The sequence below is a fragment of the Myotis myotis genome, unplaced genomic scaffold, assembly GCF_014108235.1.
Source record: "Myotis myotis isolate mMyoMyo1 unplaced genomic scaffold, mMyoMyo1.p scaffold_m19_p_3, whole genome shotgun sequence".
Classification (NCBI taxonomy): domain Eukaryota; kingdom Metazoa; phylum Chordata; class Mammalia; order Chiroptera; family Vespertilionidae; genus Myotis; species Myotis myotis.
In genome coordinates this window covers 111160333-111175816 of record NW_023416335.1, presented here as the reverse complement: position 1 = coordinate 111175816, position 15484 = coordinate 111160333, and the positions used below count along the sequence as shown (strand labels likewise).

General features: G+C 38.5%; 1 protein-coding gene across 23 annotated transcripts in view; it reads left to right on the top strand.

The window, feature by feature from the left end:
• FRY (FRY microtubule binding protein) overlaps positions 1-15484 on the top strand; it is a 611006-nt gene that overhangs the window by 400497 nt on the left and 195025 nt on the right. For all 23 annotated transcript variants that reach the window (XR_004966082.1, XR_004966083.1, XR_004966081.1 and 20 more), the window contains 3 exons: positions 2504-2664; positions 4706-4816; positions 9096-9250. Coding sequence is in view for 20 of the 23 variants with exons in the window: in XM_036299692.1 (XP_036155585.1) it covers positions 2504-2664; positions 4706-4816; positions 9096-9250 (427 nt within the window). In the remaining 3 variants the exon portion in view is untranslated. The remainder of the gene's footprint in view (positions 1-2503; positions 2665-4705; positions 4817-9095; positions 9251-15484) is intronic.

Here is a 15484-nt window from a genome sequence, read left to right as displayed (position 1 = left end):
CTTCCAAAACTGAATCAGGAAGACTCAGAGAATCTGAATAGACAGATTATAATTAGTAGAATTGAAGCAGTAGTCAAAAAACTCCTGACAAACAAGACATGGACCAGATGGCTTCACAGGATAATTTTATCAAACATTCAATGAAGAACTAACAGCTATTCTTTTTAAAATATTCCAAGAAATTCAAGAGGAGGGAAGACTCCCAAGCTTATTTTATGAGGCCAGAATTATCCTAATTCCAAAACCAGATAAAGACACTTTAAAGAAAGAAAATAATAAGTCAATATCCTTGATGAACATAGATGCTAAAATCCTCAACAATTATTAGCAAACCGGATCCATCAATACACTGAAAACATCATACACCATGATCAAGTGGGATTTATTCCTAGGATGCATGGTTGGTAACAATATCCACAAATCAATAAATGTGATGTACACATAAACAAAATGAAGGATAAAAACCACATGGTTATATCAATAGATGCAGAATAAAGCATTTAATAAAATCCAGCACCCAACCTATACAATAAAAGGGTAATACGCAAATTGACCCTATGGCGGAATGACCAGTCACTATGATGAGCACTGACCACCAGGGGGAAGATGCTCAATGCAGGAGCTGCCCCCCTGATAATCAGTGCACTCCCACAGAGGGAGTGCCACTCAGCCAAAAACTGGCTCATGGCTGGCCAGCGCAGCAGTGGTGGCAGGAGCCTCTCCCGCCTCCGCGGCAGCACTAAGGATGTCTGGGGGGAGTGGGCCTATGATGTTAGTTGGACATCCCCTGAGGGCTTCCAGGCTGCCAGAGGGATGTCTGACTGCCAGCTTAGGCCCGATCCCCCAGGGAGTGGGCCTAAGCCAGCAGTCGACATCCCCCAAGGGTCCTGGACTGCAAGAGGGCACAGGATGGGATGAGGGAACCCTAACCCCCAAATGCACAAATTTTCATGCACCAGGCCTCTAGTTTATAATAAAAACTCTCAGCAACATGGAAATAGAGGGAACATACTTCAACATAATAAAGGGTATATAGGACAACCCTACAGCCAATATAAAATTCAATGAAAAGAAACAAAAATGTTTCCCTTAAGGCTGAGAATGAGATAGGAATGTCCACTTTCACCACTCTTAGTCAACATAGTACTGGATGTCCTAGCCACAGCTACAGTCAGACAAGAGGAAGAAATAAAAAGCATCCAAATTGGAAAAGAAGAAGTAAAACTGTCAGTATTTGCATATGACATGATACTGTATATAAAGAACCCTAAAGATTTCACCAAAAAACTATTAGAACTGATAAATTAGTTCAGTAAAGTAGCAGGATACAAAATAAACATCCAGAAATCGGTTGCATTTCTATACACCAATAATGAACTATCAGGAAGGAAAACTAATAAAACAATCCCATTTACAATTGAATTAAAAAAAAAAAAAACAACCTAGGAATAAATTTAACCAAGGATGTAAAAGACCTGTACTCCAAAAATTATAAGACACTGAAGAATGAAAGTAAAGAAGATACAAATAAGTGGAACTAGATACCATGCTGATGGATTGGAAGAAGTAATATCATTAAAATGTCCATACTACCCAAAGCAATCTATAGACTCCACGCAATTCCTATCAAGTTACTAATGAAATATTTTACAGAATTGGAACCAATATTTCAAAAATTTATATGGAACCACAAAAGACCCTGACTAGCCACAGAAATCTTTTTTTTTTTTTGAGTTGTAATTGGTTTTTTTTGTTGTTTTTTTATTATTATTATTAGTTAAGGTATTACAAATGTGTCCTCATCCCCCCCATTAACCCCCAACCTCCCCCCCACACACAAACTCATGCTCCCATCCCCCTGTTGTCCATGTCCATTGGTTTTAGCCACAGAAATCTTGAGGAAGAAGAACAAAGTTGAAGAAATCATGCTATCTGATATCTAAACTATACTACAAGGCCAATTCGGTGTAAAAATGAATGACTGACTGTCATTAAAAGCACTTGACATAATTACAAAAAGCTGCACTCAACTATTTCTACTTCTTCATAACTTTGATGTTGTATAACCAATCCCCCTCATTTTGATGACTCTAAAGTAAGATGTGAGCTGGCCTCTTCAGCTAAAGTATATTTGTTTAAATTCTCTAGACATTATACTTCATAGTTTTTCCTAAAGACTGGCAGCAGTCAAAGGAACATCATCTATGTAAGCAGCTGATTGGAAGGTGTTGGAAGTTTCTCTAGATATTGAATAGAAAACAGTATGTGAGTCATCGTTTTTCTCTGCTTCCTGCTCTGACAAGGTGCTAGTGAGGAAGGATGCACACTTAGAAAGAAAATTCTGCCTAAATTTTTAAACACTTTTTATTACCTAAAGAAAACTGGAGTTGGGAAATGAAATTAATCCTTTCTCCAAAACTTAAAACTGCTGTATAATAGTGACATAAATTGTATTCACTATATTTTTGTTCTCAGAGATTGTTAACTGCATTTTTCTCTCTAGTTCACCACAGGAGATTTCTCTTCCCCCAGCAAAGCCTGAGGCACCATCTTTTCATCTTGTTCAGCCAGTGGGCAGGGCCCTTCAGCATTATGTTCACACCCCTGGATCGATACAGTGACAGGAACCATCAGATCACAAGATACCAGTATTGTGCCTTAAAGGTAGGTCACATTTGCCTCATGATGATTCTTGTGAGATCCATAGTTTCTTTCATTAAACTGATAACCATGCCTTAAATTAGGTTAAAATAAATAATATAATTTCATATGATATGACATAATTTAAGTACACTTGCAAAAAAGTCAAATAAATACACACATAAATACATAAACTGACCTTAAAAATTCCAAAATGTACACACATAAAATGGATTGATAGTTGTGTATAGATATGCAACTAGTTGTGCATAGATATGAAATTATGGCCTCATAATTTCTAAGTGCAAAACTTATCCAAGCTTCCACTTTAGTCATTGTGTCTTCTATATAAGAACCACATGGTTTTTTGTTTTGTTTTAGTTTTAAATAATTTTCTTTAATCTTTATTGTTGAAAGTATTACATTAGGTTCTCTTTTTTTTCCATAGAACCACATGTTTTTTCGTAGGAGATAAACTCTTCAAGTAGCTGCCTTGCCAATAAACTTCCAACCTAAGAAAAAATCCATAAATTATAATGAGGGGTGTGTGTGTGTGTGTGTGTGTGTGTGTGTGTGTGTATTGTGTGCCCCCAAAAAAGTATACATACACTTTGAATAATTATAAAGGCAGTCTTTATTAAAATACATTTCATTTTGAAAATTGAGCCATCAGCTATTAAAGTGTGCATACATTTTTGGGGGCATCCTATATATGTGTGTGTGTATATATCTATACTAATAAAAGGGTAATATGCTAATTAGGGCAGACATCTTCCAGACATCCATCCAGACAAAGCCACAGTGGTTGCGAGGTCCATGGTTCATGGCAGCCGTGAGCCCCAGCGGCTGTGATGCCCAGGGCTCACAGCAGCTGTGGGCTCACAGTAGCCGTGAGTTCAGGAAGCTGTGATCCCCGGGCCTACAAGGCCCATGGTTCATGGCAGCCATGAGCTCCGGCGGGTGAGATGCCTGGGGCACACAGCCACTGCGGCTGGCAGTGGCAGCAGCAGCGGGGTGATGGGGGCGGCGCCTTCCCCTGATCAGCCTGGTTGCCTCCCACAGAGGGAGGCCAGACCGCGACTTAGGCCCACTCCCCGTGGGTGGAGGGCCTAAGCCATCAGTAGGACATCCCCCAAGGGCTCCCGGACTGTGAGAAGGGGCAGGCCGGGCTGAGGGACCCCCTCCAGTACACGAATTTTCATACACTGGGCCTGATATACATATATTTTATATATATATTTTACCTCAAATTCAAAATCTGCCATTGACCTTTTTAGTTTCTTATCCTAGAAGATTTAGTCTCTTATCCTAGATGATTCCAAGAAATAAATTTCCACACTACTAGGACTGTTTAAACATTTCAGAAGCATGATTCCCAGTCTAATTTCAACTGTCATGTATAGCAGAAATTGCTGACTTTCAGGTTGACTATTGTCTCAATGGAGCTAATTTAAACCATGGCCCTGATAGTTACCTGGACTTGCTAATTGCAGAATTAATAAAGATCTCCCATTCTCACCTTCCCTTGCTTCCTCCCCCCAGCCTCAAAGGAACTGAAGTGTATATTTTTCATTTTCTTTATCTTTGATTAAGAATCACAATTATCTCCATGTTTTTCATAGTTTGTCAATTTAGTACATTAGTCAAATATTTGTCAAGTTTGTCAATTCAGTACATAGTCAAATATTTGTGATCAAAGCAAAAGCTTAAAAGCTCTATCTTCTAAACAGAATTAATTCACTTGAAATCACTTAAGGTAAATTTATTTTCAAAACTGTGACATAGCATTTTGCTTTGAATGTTTTACTATTTTATGATAAACACTTATTATAATCATAAAATACATTTTCATGAAGTTAAATTTATGAGTTTAGCTCTTCTAAAATGAGCCCATTGGAAATCTGGTACTTTTTATTGACTCGACTAAGGAATACTTTAAGATCTTGGAAATAACTGCTAAAGACCTTTATCATTTATAATTCTGGTAGTTATGTTTTATAAAGTCAGTTGCATACCTTTAGACAATTCCAGGTTTCATTCCCAGTGTTTTGTGTTTTGTTATCAGGCAATGTCAGCAGTGTTGTGCTGCGGCCCCGTGTTTGACAACGTGGGCCTTTCCCCAGATGGCTACCTATATAAGTGGCTTGACAACATTCTGGCTTGTCAAGATTTACGAGTAAGTACTAGCTAAAGATACTTACTTGTTCAATGGATAGGGTGTTCTGCCTCAGCTAGGTTACTGAGTGTCTAAGCATTGCTCACAACACAGTCTCTTCCCACATCAACCGCAAAATGTAGGTTTAAGTGTTGTTCACAATACACTGTGATGCACCCAGATAAATATCACAGTAACATTTACCAACGTTGACAATAAACTATGCCATAAAGCAAGTCTCCATAAAGTTAAAATGATTGAAGTGACATAGACTGTGTTCTCTAATCGCAGTGGAATTATGCTAGTGATCAATAATAAATATATAATGAAGACACACTGTTCCAGATAACCAGTGAGTCAAAAAATCAATGAGAGACTGGAAAATATTTTTAACTGAAGAATAATGAAAGCACTACATACTAAACTTGTGGATTATAAATAAAGTCTTGCTTAGACTGAAATGTATTACGTGCATATAATAGATAGAAAAAAAGGCTAATAATGACCTAAGCATCCATCTTAAGATGTTGGAAAAATAATAACATCAAACTGAATCCAATAAAATGAAGAAATAAAGATAAGAGCAAAAATTAATGAAAGAGAAATAATTAATTTAAACCAAAAGTTGCATTTGTTAAAAAAAACAACAACAATAAAATTAATAAATCCATGCCCTAACTGGTTTGGCTCAGTGGGTAGAGCATCGGCCTGCGGGCTGAAGAGTCCCAGGTTCAATTCCGGTCAAGGGCATGTACCTTGGTTGCAGGCCCATCCCCAGTAGGGGGTGTGCAGGAGGCAGCTGATAAATGTTTCTCTCTCACCAATGTTTCTAACTCTCTGTCCCTCACCCTTCCTCTCTGTAAAAAATCAATAAAAATACATATTTTTAAAAATTAATAAATCCATGACAAGTCTGATCAAGAAAGAGAGAGAATGCATGTGTCATTAGCACCATAAATGTAAAGGAGCATCACTACAGATGCTACAAGTATTTAAAATAAATGAGAACATATGAACACCTTTGTGCCAGTAAACTTGAAAATTTAGATAACAGAGGCAAATTCCTAGAAAAACACAATACCAGAAGAAAAGAAAATCTGAAGAGTCATATAAGTAATAAATTTAATCTGTAATTGGACTTCCCACAAAAAAAATACAAACACAAAAAAAAACTTTAAGAACAGATGGCTTTACTGATGAAGTCAACATTTAAGGAACAAATTACATTGATTTGATACAAATCCTTTAAGAGAAAACAGCTCAAGAGGAAATACATGCCAGCATGTTTTAGCAGACCAGCATAACCTTGATACTAAAACCTGGCAAGGATTTAACAAGAAATAATATTAAAAGGCAATTTCATTCATGAGCATAGAAACAAAACCTTTAAATAAATTATTAGTAAACTGAATTCAGTGATGTATTAAAAAGATGATTCATCATGACCAAGTTGTGATTATTCAAACCTACAAGATTGGTTTAATGTCCATCATATATAGTATGTTAATTATATTAATAGTGTCTCAAGAAAGAAATATTATACGGTCATCTCAATAGATGCAGAAAAGCACTTTTAAAATTCTACATTCATTCATGAGAGAAACTCTTAATAAGTCCAAGAATAAAAAGAACTTTCTTGGTTTGATAAAGGTATCTTTAACAAACATGTAGCAAACATTACTACTTGATAGTGAATATTGAAAGTGCTTCCTGAGATTAAAATGAGCAAGGAAGCTGACTGTCACCACTTATGTCAACATTATACTATAGATCCTTGCATTTGGAAAGAAAAATAAGGTGTCAGGAATAAAAAAAAAGAACTTAGATGGCAAATCTAAATGTGAAAGGTAAAAGAAATAAAGTTTCTAGAAAATAAGACAGGAGGATATCTTACTCCCTGAGATTATGGAAAGATTTCTTAAACAAGATGCAAAAATTACTAACTGTAAAGAAAGACTATTTAATAACTTCTGTTCACCAAAAGGCACCATTAAGAGTGTGAACAGACTAGCCATAGCATGAAAGATACTTGCAACATAAACAGTTCTTAAATCTAAATATATAAAGAACCCCTACAAATAAATAAGATAAAGACACCTAGAAAAATGACCAAACACTAAAACAAGCTATGTACAAAATAGGTTATCTAAATGGTCAGTTAACTTAAAACATTTTCCAGCTCATCAGTAGTTACAAAGATGCAAACTAAAGCCACGGGAGATGCTACCCACCAGTATGGCTGAAATTTAAAAGACTGGCAGTATCACTTATGACTCAGTAATTCCACTACTGGGTATATATTTAAAGAAATCCAAAACAGTATTCAAAAAGATGCAGCATTATTTACAATAGTCAAGATATGGAAGCAATCCAAAGTGTCCATCAATAGACAAATAGATCAAAAAACTGTGATACATACATCCAATGGAATATTACTCATCCATAAAAAAGAATGGAATGTTACCATTTGCGAAAGCATGGATGGGCCTAGAGGGTATTATGCTAAGTGAAATAAGTCAGACAGAAAAAGAAAAATACCATATGACTTTACTTATATGTGGAATCTAAAGAACAAAATAAACAAACACACAAAATAGAAACAGACTTATAGATACACAAAACAAACTGATGAGGGGGTTGGAGGGCTGGGTGGAAAAGGTGAAGGTATTAAGAAATACAAATTGGTAGTTACAAAATAATTATGGGATATAAAATAGAGCACAGGAAAAATAGTCAACAATATTATAATATGTATGTATGGTGTCAGGTGGGTACTTGAAATATTGGGGGATCACTTTGTAAATTATATAATTGCTAACCATTATGCTGTATACCTGAAACTAATACAAAATAATATTGAATGTAAACTGTAATTGAAAAAGAACATTTTTAAAAGTAATAAGGAAGTATAAAGGTTAAATATCACCAATAAAACATAAAAAAAAGAAAGATTGTCAGTACCAAATGTCAATGAGGAAATGGAGCAATGGGAACTCTCTTGCCGTAGAGAGTATAAACTGGAATACCATTTTGGAAAACTGATTGGCATTATCTACTAAAGTTGAACACAGTTGAACACAGTATACCAACAACCAGCAGTTTCTAAGTTAGGGAGTGATCGTAAATTAGAATACTATACAACAGTGGGAATCAATTAATGCAGGTCACTCTCAAACAGCAGTTGAGTGAAAGAAAGCGGGACACAAAGTTGTATATTATATAATTTCACTTACATGGAGTTCAAAACAGCCCAAACTAACCAACGGTGGTAGAAGTCAAGATGTGGTTGCTTCTGAGGAGGGGAAAGAGACCAGTGATTAAGAAAATGCACAGGCAGGCTTTACTGGTGCTAGCAATCCATGATTTTTACTTTGTGGTGCTCACACTATCGTGTTCAGTTAAGATAACTCATCATATACTTGTGAATCATATACTATGTATTTTGTACATCAATATCAAGCTTCCAAAGCACAATAATAACTTGCTGATTTTCATTCGTCTAACTTTGTAATGAAATGTTATTTTTAAGTCCTTTGCCATACTAACGCCATATCAGTTTTTATCGTAAGCCCCTTTAGAAACTAGGTTGAGCATATTTGGCCATCCAATTAGAATATCACTCCCCAAAACCGCAATCTTTCCTTCTCCACCTTGTTGCAACTTCCAGAAGAGACAGGAAAATGTTTTTGGAGGGGATTATAGTCTCCAGGCACCAGTCATCTTCTGGACAAAAGACAGTAGCTTCAGGAATCAATTAAGTATCCTATTAACTCTCTTTACAATGCTGATATTTTATATGGAAGTCTCTGATAATGAAGAGTTTATTGATAACTGTATTTCTTTTTAAAAGATTGCCAGCTAAGCTTTACACAGTATATTTAGTAATCAAGCCTCCTAAACATACTCACTCTGATTTTTTCTTAAAAGACTGCATACATAAAGGCTCTCCTCTTGTATATTTAATTTTTTTTTGCCAAACACATATATTTTTCAGAAACATTTTAAATGCAAATAAGAAATATAGACAAAGTCTTCACCACCTTTCCAGCATTATATGATCGAGAATGAGTGGACCTATAGGACAGATTTATGTAGGATCCCGTTTAGTTCATACATTTCAGTATTCAGTTTCAATCACTCCCTCTTAAAGAGGAAAATGTGAAATAAAAATTAATCAAGATGAATGCTCAGTCTTCACTTTTATTTTACCCCATTCAGTATTGACTAAGCTTGATTTTGTGTCTTTTCCTGGAATAACATTTCATTAAACATGAATAATTGCTTTCCTCTGTGTATTCAGGTTCATCAACTTGGCTGTGAAGTTGTCGTCTTACTCTTGGAACTTAATCCTGACCAAATAAATCTTTTTAATTGGGCAATTGACCGATGCTACACAGGTTCCTACCAACTTGCATCTGGCTGCTTCAAAGCCATAGCAACTGTATGTGGAAGCAGGTATGGATTCTCATAAGCAGGGGCTGCTGGTCAGTGGAAAATTCAATTAGGGTTGTTCTTCATGATATGAATAACTGAGAGCTGACTGCGTTTGCAATTATTCAAGCATAGTAAATTCTATGGGAATGCAAAATGGCCTATATTTCCCTGGCAGAAAGACCACACCTGTCAGTGTGCAACTACATTGATTTTTTGTATTCCACCAGGAGAGTGGTTTGCCATTATAGCCCCATTCTTTTAATTGCCTGCAAATTCATTAGAAACATTAGAACAGGATTTGAAAATGATCAAGAAGATATATTAAAGGAGTTTCTAGAAATGCTTGTGAGAGATGTGAGCAGTAAGCCCTTCAGCCATCTTTAGACCAAACTAAACCCAAAAAGCACCCTTCAAAAGGTTAAATCCACCTTGTTCAAAACTTCAGAAGGGAAGAAAAGGAAAGAAATGTGGCACCCAGGTTCCACAGACCACACTTTTAAAACCACTGCCCTTGTTATATAAATTAGTCATTCAGCAAAAAACATTCAGAGCTATAGTTTATTGAATTTCATAATTATTATGCAAAGGTTAATGAAGATACCCAAATTGCATGAGCTTTTTCAAAAAAAAAAGCTCACATGTTAGAACTTGAAAGAAGACAGCTGAAGTTTATTTTTGAAAAGACTCATATATACTGTTGATTTTCCTTTTTGATAAATTGTTGCATTTTAAATGGCTATATCGATTCCCTATCCAGGTAGGTCAATTGGTTAGAGCATTATCCAGATATGCCACGGTTGCAGGCAGGTTTAAAGGTTGTGGGTTTGATCCCCAGTCAGAGCACATACAATAATCAACAAATGAATGCATAAATAAGTAAAACAACAAATCTCTCTCTCTCTCAATAAATTTAAAAAATCCTATGTAATAATAGTCAAAGATGGTAATTGACCATACCTTCGCTACGCCTCCCATTGGCTAATCAGCACGACATGCAAATTAACCGCCAACAAAGATGGCGGCTAATTTGCATACTGCAGGCAGGGCGGGACAGTGTGAGCTGCCATCCAGGCCCCGTGTGTGGCCCTGGGCGGCGGGGCTTAGGCGGCGTGATTGCCCCCAGCCACGCCCTAAGCCACGCCCCCAGCCGGGATCCCCGTGTGCCGCCTAAGCCCTGTGCCACCTAAGCCCTGCCCTCAGCCAGGACCCCCGTGTGCCGCCTAAGCCCCGTTAAGCCCTACTGCCAGCCAGGACCCCATGGCGATCCAAGAGCAGGAAAGTGCCACCCGCAGGCAGCACCCAGCAGGGCTTGCCCCTGGGTCGCCGTGGCAATCCACTGATCTGTGAGAGGGAAAGTGCGACTTGTAGGCAGAACCCAGGAGGGCCTGCTCTTGAGTCTCATGGCGATCCCAGAGAAGAAAAGTGCAGCCTGCAGGCAGCACCCAGGAGGGCCTGCTCCTGGGCGCCATGATGATCCCAGAGCAGAAAAGCCAGCCTGCAGGCAGCCCCCAGCTGGGCATGCTCCTGGGTCACCATGGCGATCCCAGAGCAGGAAAGTGGTGGGCAGGCAGCCCCCAGGAGAGCATGCTCCTGGGTGGCCATGGTGATCCCAGAGCAGGAAGTGCGGCCTGCAGGCAGCACCCAGGAGGGCCTGCTTGCTCCTGGGTCACAGTGGCAATCCCAGAGCAGGAAAGTGTGGCCTGCAGGCAGCACCCAGGAGGGCCTGCTCCTGGATCGCCATGGTGATCCCAGAGCAGGAAAGTGGGTCTCCGCCCAGGCCTCCACAGCAAACCAGCAATCCATGAGCAGGAAAGCTCAGCCTGCAGGCAGCACTCCATCCTGGCCACAGCTCAAGGGAGAGAACAACACATAGTGGAGGCCAGGAGCCTGAGAGATCAACACAGAGGGGGGCCTGCTCCAAGCCTCCACGGTGTGGCTGGGGGCAGACCCCTAGCAGACACACACACGGAAAGACTGCTCTGAGCCTCCTACGCAGGTGGGGGCAGGCCCCCAGCCGGGACACACACACACACACACACACACACACACACACACACACACACACGGGACGCCTGCCCCGAGCCTCTGCTGCCAGACTGTGGCTGTCAGTAGGACATCCACTGAGGGCTCCTGGACTTTGAGAGGGGCAGGCTGGGCTGAGGGAACTCCCCCCCCCCCCCAGTGTACAAATTTCGTGCACCGGGCCTCTAGTAAATAAATAAAATTAAATGGCTGTCTTCAGGTACCCAAAGAAGGAAATAAAAGTGAATTCATTTTAAATTCCAACTTATTACAAATAAAATGAAAGTGAACTAGTTTTAAACTCCAACCTATTTTGTTCTAAATCAATAAGAATAAAATTTTAAAAGACATCTACTTTCAGTAAATGTAAAATAACCCTGCTTTTTAGAGACAAGTTTCTCTTCAAAATTTTGATCTTTCTTTTAAAGATAGTAGATAGCATCTCATGTCTAAAACTTGCATTTTTCCATAATCTTAGCAGTAGAATTTTTATTATGCACTTTAATCTCCATAAAAGTTTTAGCAAAGAAATATAAACTGATTTTTCTATCATTTCATTTCTTGATGTTAACATTACAAAAGAATACTTGAATCTGTGGGATATTACCAAAATAACATTTTTTGAAAAATTATCTTTCTCCAGAATGTATTTTATTTTTAGTCGTTTCTATCTATTAAGAATAAAATTCACATGATGCCTTGATTCTAAAAAGTGTATTTAGAATCTATGACTTGGACCATAGGTTTCCTCTTTTTTATGCCCTTTTTCCAGTGATCTTGCTTTGAACTTTCCTAGCCAAATAATTTAATTGCATGCTGTCTCATAAAATGTTACATTTCATTCCTGTGAATAAGTCTAGATATTTTTCCTTAGGGAGTACAAATGAGTAATTTAATAATTTAACAATTTAACAACATAATCACAATTTCAGTAATATCTCCAGTCCCAAAAATATTAGGACATAAAATCCTCTATGCTTAGTGTAGATTTTTAAAGCTATGATCCTAAAATATTTGGGTTTCTTAAACAAATATTGCATATCATTTTACATTTATGACATTCATATTTTCTGAAGAAAGGTTAGAGAGCCAGGCAAAGCCATGGCCATGACCTGTCTGCCAAGACAGTAGCTAACATTGCTGTCATTTCTCACCACAGAGCATGTTTAGAATTTAAAGCTTCAGCTGTGGCCAAAATTTACTCTCTTTTCCCATAAATTCTCAGAATGTGTAGTTTAGACAAGCCTCAGATTTGTCTGAACAATCTTTGCACTTATGTTTTCAATTCTGTTTTTTTCAAAGAAATTCTGGTATTTTAGCTTTTGTTTTTTAAATTTTCTGCATGTTTGCTTCTGAAAAATACCTAAATACCTTCTCTTGTGAAAGAATAGATTCCTGAGAAGTCATACATAAACTGGATCATATTTTAAATTTCTCAAAAAAGTTATCTGGACAGTCACTCCTATGAAAAGTCAGTTTCTAAAAAGAAGAATCCTTCTTGTGAAGTAAATAATTACCATCTCCTTTTCAAATAGGAATAATCATAAGCCAGACTTATTTTATAGGAATATGACAATATAAGCAGATTCATTTATTAAAGAACCAGTTATAATTGACTTGACAATACCTAAAAGATTGAATATTTTTTAATGCTCTTATTGCTTAAAATTTTCTACCTTTAGTTTTAGAAAGGGAAAATAGTAATTTTTGCATAATCCTATATAATAAAAGCCTAATGTGCTAAGTGTCCAGTTGGCCAGTCGGCTGTTCAACCAGTCAAAGCATAATATGCTAATGATATCCTAAGGCCACTAAACCGCTTGCTGTGATGTGCACTGACCACCAGGGGGCAGACAGTCGACCAGTAGGCTAGCTTGCTGCTGGAGTCTGGCCGATCAGGAGTGAGTGAAACAGGCCAGACATGCCCTGGAGCCCTCCTCTGGTTCCTCCCCAGCTGGCCAATCTCCTGCATCCCTCCCCGGCCCTGATTGTGCACCGGTGGGGTCCCTCGGCCTGGCCTGCACCCTCTTGCAATCTGGGACCCCTTGGGGGACTTCAGAGAGCTGTTTTTGGCCCAATCCCACAGGCCATACCAAGGGGCCCCACGGTGCATGAATTCATGCATCAGGCCTCTAGTTAACACATTGTATGCGGAAAATGTATTTATACGTTCTACCAGTGTAGTAGAGCGTGGGACACGTATTAATACGTTTTTTATAGACTAGCGGTAGAATGCGGGTAACGTATAAATACGTAAACTAAAGGTATCGTAATTTTACTGAACGTTGCCATTTGCGCAAAAATTAGCAAAAACGGCCCACGCCACCTGTTAGCGCACGATAAAAACTACCCGCAAACAATGTGTTAATATGTCAATCCCTATATTTGTTAGGTGTGATAATGGGAAAAAGTAAGTTCTACATTCTTTTATAAACAGTACTTTTATTCCACTCCGGGCCACGATAGGGTGCTGACTGTGCAACCCAGGACAACCTGGTGCTTGCTTCACCCTGGGCCCCAGGAGGGGCAACTTGTAGCAACCCAGCACTTGTCCCACTCCAGGCCACAGGACAGCACTGCCAGGGTGACCCAGACCAATTCAGTGCACCCAGCCAGGGGCCACAGGACCATGCTGCAAGTGCGCTTTCAGAGTGACCTAGGACACCACCCTGCCACGGATGCCGGGGCCACACAGCAAATTACATGCCAGAAGACTCTGGGTCCATACAGGGAGTTGCACACCAGAGGAACTGTGCACATGCCCCTGATACCCCGAGAATCTGAAGCAGTCAACTGAGGGACCAGATCCATGGGAGAAGAGGATACAACTCAAAGCAGATACAATAAAGGTGTGAGACTCAAGGCAGACCCAGACTCTGGGCTAAAAATTTCCAGACCATTTGACCAAAGGGGCTTCAACCTCTTGGACCCCAAGCAGGGTGCACAGGGCCAGAAAAAGACAGCAAAAAATGGGGCTACAAATAAATAATCCCCAAAGGAAAGAAAAGAAGAGATTGCCAGAAAAGAAACTGAATGAAATGGAGACAAGCAATATGGCAGAGAAAGAATTCAGAGTAATGGTTCTATAGATGCTCAACCATTTAGATGAGAAATTCACCAACGTGAAAGAATCAACAGGAAATGAAGAATGATATAGCTGCAATAAAGAACAAAATGGAAGGTTTCAACAGCAGACTAAAAGAAGCCGAGGACCAAATGAACAAGTTAGAAGACAGGATAGAAAAAAAACACCCAACTGAACAGAAATTGGAAAAAAAGAATTAAAAGGACGGAGAGTTTAAGGGAGATTTGGAACAATATGAAATGAAGAAACATCTGCATAATAGGGGTGCCAGAAGGTCAAGAAGAGGAGCAAGGAATAGAAAACCTATTTGAAGAAATAATGACAGAAAACTTTCCTGACTTAGGGAAGAAAAAAATCACACAAGTACAGATAATCCCAAACAACATGAACCCCAAAAGACCCACACCAACATGTTTTCCATAATTACAATGGTAAACATTAACAACAAAGAAAGAATCTTAAGGGCTGCAAGAGAGAGACAGAAAGTTACCTACAATGGATCTAACATTAGACTATAAAACAATTTCTCAACAGAAACACATCAGGCCAGTAAAGAATGGAATGAAGAATACAGAGTGGTGCAAAACAAGGGACTGAATCCAAGAATACTCTATCAAACAAGACCATCGATCAAAATTGGAGAGGAAATCAGGAGCTTCACAGACAAAAAATGACTAGGGGAGTTTATGACTACCAAGCCAACAATACAAGAAATGTTAAAGGGACGATTGTAAAAAGAATAAATAGAAAGAGAAGAAGGAACACAAGCATAAAGAATGAAAATAGCAACAAACAAGTACCTATCAATAATAACCCTAATTGTAAATGGATTAAATGCACCAATCAAAAGACATAGGGTAGCTGAATGGATAAGAAAACATGACTCATATATATGCTGTCAACAAGAGACCCACCTCAGAACAAAGGACTCACAGAGATTAAAAGTGAAGGGGTGGAAAAAAATTTTCAAGCAAATGAAAATGAAAAAAAAACTGGGGTAGTAATATTTATATCTGACAAAATTGACCTCAAAGTGGAGGCCATAACAAGAGATAAGGAAGGCCACTTTCTTATACTAAAGGGAGCAATATAACAAGAGGCTCTAACTCTGGTAAACATATATGCACCAAATACAGGAGCACCCAAAT